This window comes from Oratosquilla oratoria, chromosome 9, assembly GCF_046742065.1.
Source record: "Oratosquilla oratoria isolate Oo_2021 chromosome 9, ASM4674206v1, whole genome shotgun sequence".
In the NCBI taxonomy this organism is placed as follows: domain Eukaryota; kingdom Metazoa; phylum Arthropoda; class Malacostraca; order Stomatopoda; family Squillidae; genus Oratosquilla; species Oratosquilla oratoria.
In genome coordinates, this window is record NC_134785.1 from 12498018 (window position 1) to 12499824 (window position 1807).

General features: G+C 49.9%; 1 protein-coding gene across 1 annotated transcript in view; it reads left to right on the top strand.

Moving 5' to 3' along the window:
* LOC143027978 (glutamate receptor ionotropic, delta-1-like) overlaps positions 1 to 1807 on the top strand; it is a 20365-nt gene that overhangs the window by 12607 nt on the left and 5951 nt on the right. Inside the window, exons 4-5 of the mRNA XM_076189620.1 lie at positions 972 to 1221; positions 1712 to 1804. Of these exons, the coding sequence (XP_076045735.1) occupies positions 972 to 1221; positions 1712 to 1804 (343 nt within the window). The remainder of the gene's footprint in view (positions 1 to 971; positions 1222 to 1711; positions 1805 to 1807) is intronic.

Sequence of the window (1807 nt, forward strand, 5' to 3'; positions counted from 1 at the left end):
GAGTATGTGTGTGTGTGTGTGTGTATTCTTGGGATGTTGCAGAACATTTGTTCACAACTGTATAGTGAAATGACGTCACGCAACTTAGCATTCAGGAGTGGGGGTGAAGGGGGGGGTTAGGTTAGATTTCTCCTCAGGTAAAACGAGCGGCTTGATTTGGCACGCCACTGTGTCAAGGCTCCGAAATATGCTTTTGTCCGACGTTGAAACTCGACTCACGACAATGATATATTGAACTGACGTGAAAAGAAACAAACGCACACACACACACACACACACACACACACACACACACACACACACACACACACACACACATCTATCGTTTTTGTATGTTCATGTTTTATATATTTGTATTGTGTACAATCACTTCGGCATCATAATATGTATAGGTAATCATTTGTTAACCCTCTTACCTTAATATGTGTATTTTCAACCTTCGACTGCCACACTTTCAATAAACCGTTTATCATTATTACACACACACACACACACACACACACACACACACACACACACACACACACACACACACACACACACACACACACACACACACACACACACACAACACACGCACACACACACACACACACACACACACACACACACACACACACACACACACACACACACACACACACACACACACACACACACACACACACGTGGCGCAGTGGTAGAGTTCCCGGCTGCCACTACGGAGGTCTGGGTTCGAATCCCGCCCAGGGCTGAAATCATTTCAGTGTCTCTGCGCTGCGGCTCGTTACTCCAGCTCTCGTGGGCGGGGAGTTGGGTGTGTGTGTGCGTGCGTGTAAGGTCACAGCATTACCCATAGATCGGTCATATATGAGCTCTCTTCCGGGAGGGAAATAGCTGTCGATCACGAGTCCAACACGTGATCCAAGACTATGGTGAACCACACATGTTCATGCTGGTAACATGTCCTCCCTCTTCATCTCGCGCTCCAGGTACAGCCTGACTACTCCAGCAGACGGTCAGTGGGGCGTACCCCTGGGCAACGGCTCCATCTCCGGCATGATCGGCCAGGTCGCGAGGCACGAAGTCGACTTCGCCATCGACGAGATCACCATCACGGGGCCTCGGGAGGAGGTCGTCGACTTCACGCGGCCCTACTTCCTCGAGTCGACCACCTTCATCACGCAGGCGCCCCAGGAGAAGAGCCGGGCCTACACGCTCGTCAGGCCCTTCGCTCTCGAGGTGATTGGAGGAGTTGGGGATCGGTCACAGGCGGTAGAAGCCAGACGAATTTAGGAGGGCCCGGGGTCGAGGGGTCCTTGTCTTATTCAGGTGTCTGATCTTCTTTCTCCTTTCGGGAGGAAAGGAGTTCAGACTCAAGTCTTTGAATTCCATTTATCTTCATTATTTTTATCTTTTCTTCATTAATGAATTATGTTCAGCGTCGCATGAACGGGTTGTTGTGGACACCACGTCACCACAACACGATCAACACGATCAATTCTGCTCCGGTGTGCAGAATGGAACAGACCTGGCTGATCTTACTTTGCACCTTTTTTCCTCACAGGCGTAATCGATGTTTCTTAGCATCATGGTTCTACATCACTTGCAGGTGTAGGACGTGTTAGGTATCACCGTGGTATTACACTCACAGTTGCGATTGATTTTGGTTATCACCATGCATGCTTAGACAAGATCAGTGTTAGTTAACACAGCCGTTCTACGTCTACAGGTGTGGTTGGTTCTGGTTGCTACTGTGTTGTTCGCGGGACCCATCCTGTCCCTTTTTACAACTGCGGCCGACAGCATCACGCGGGGCGATCCGGCC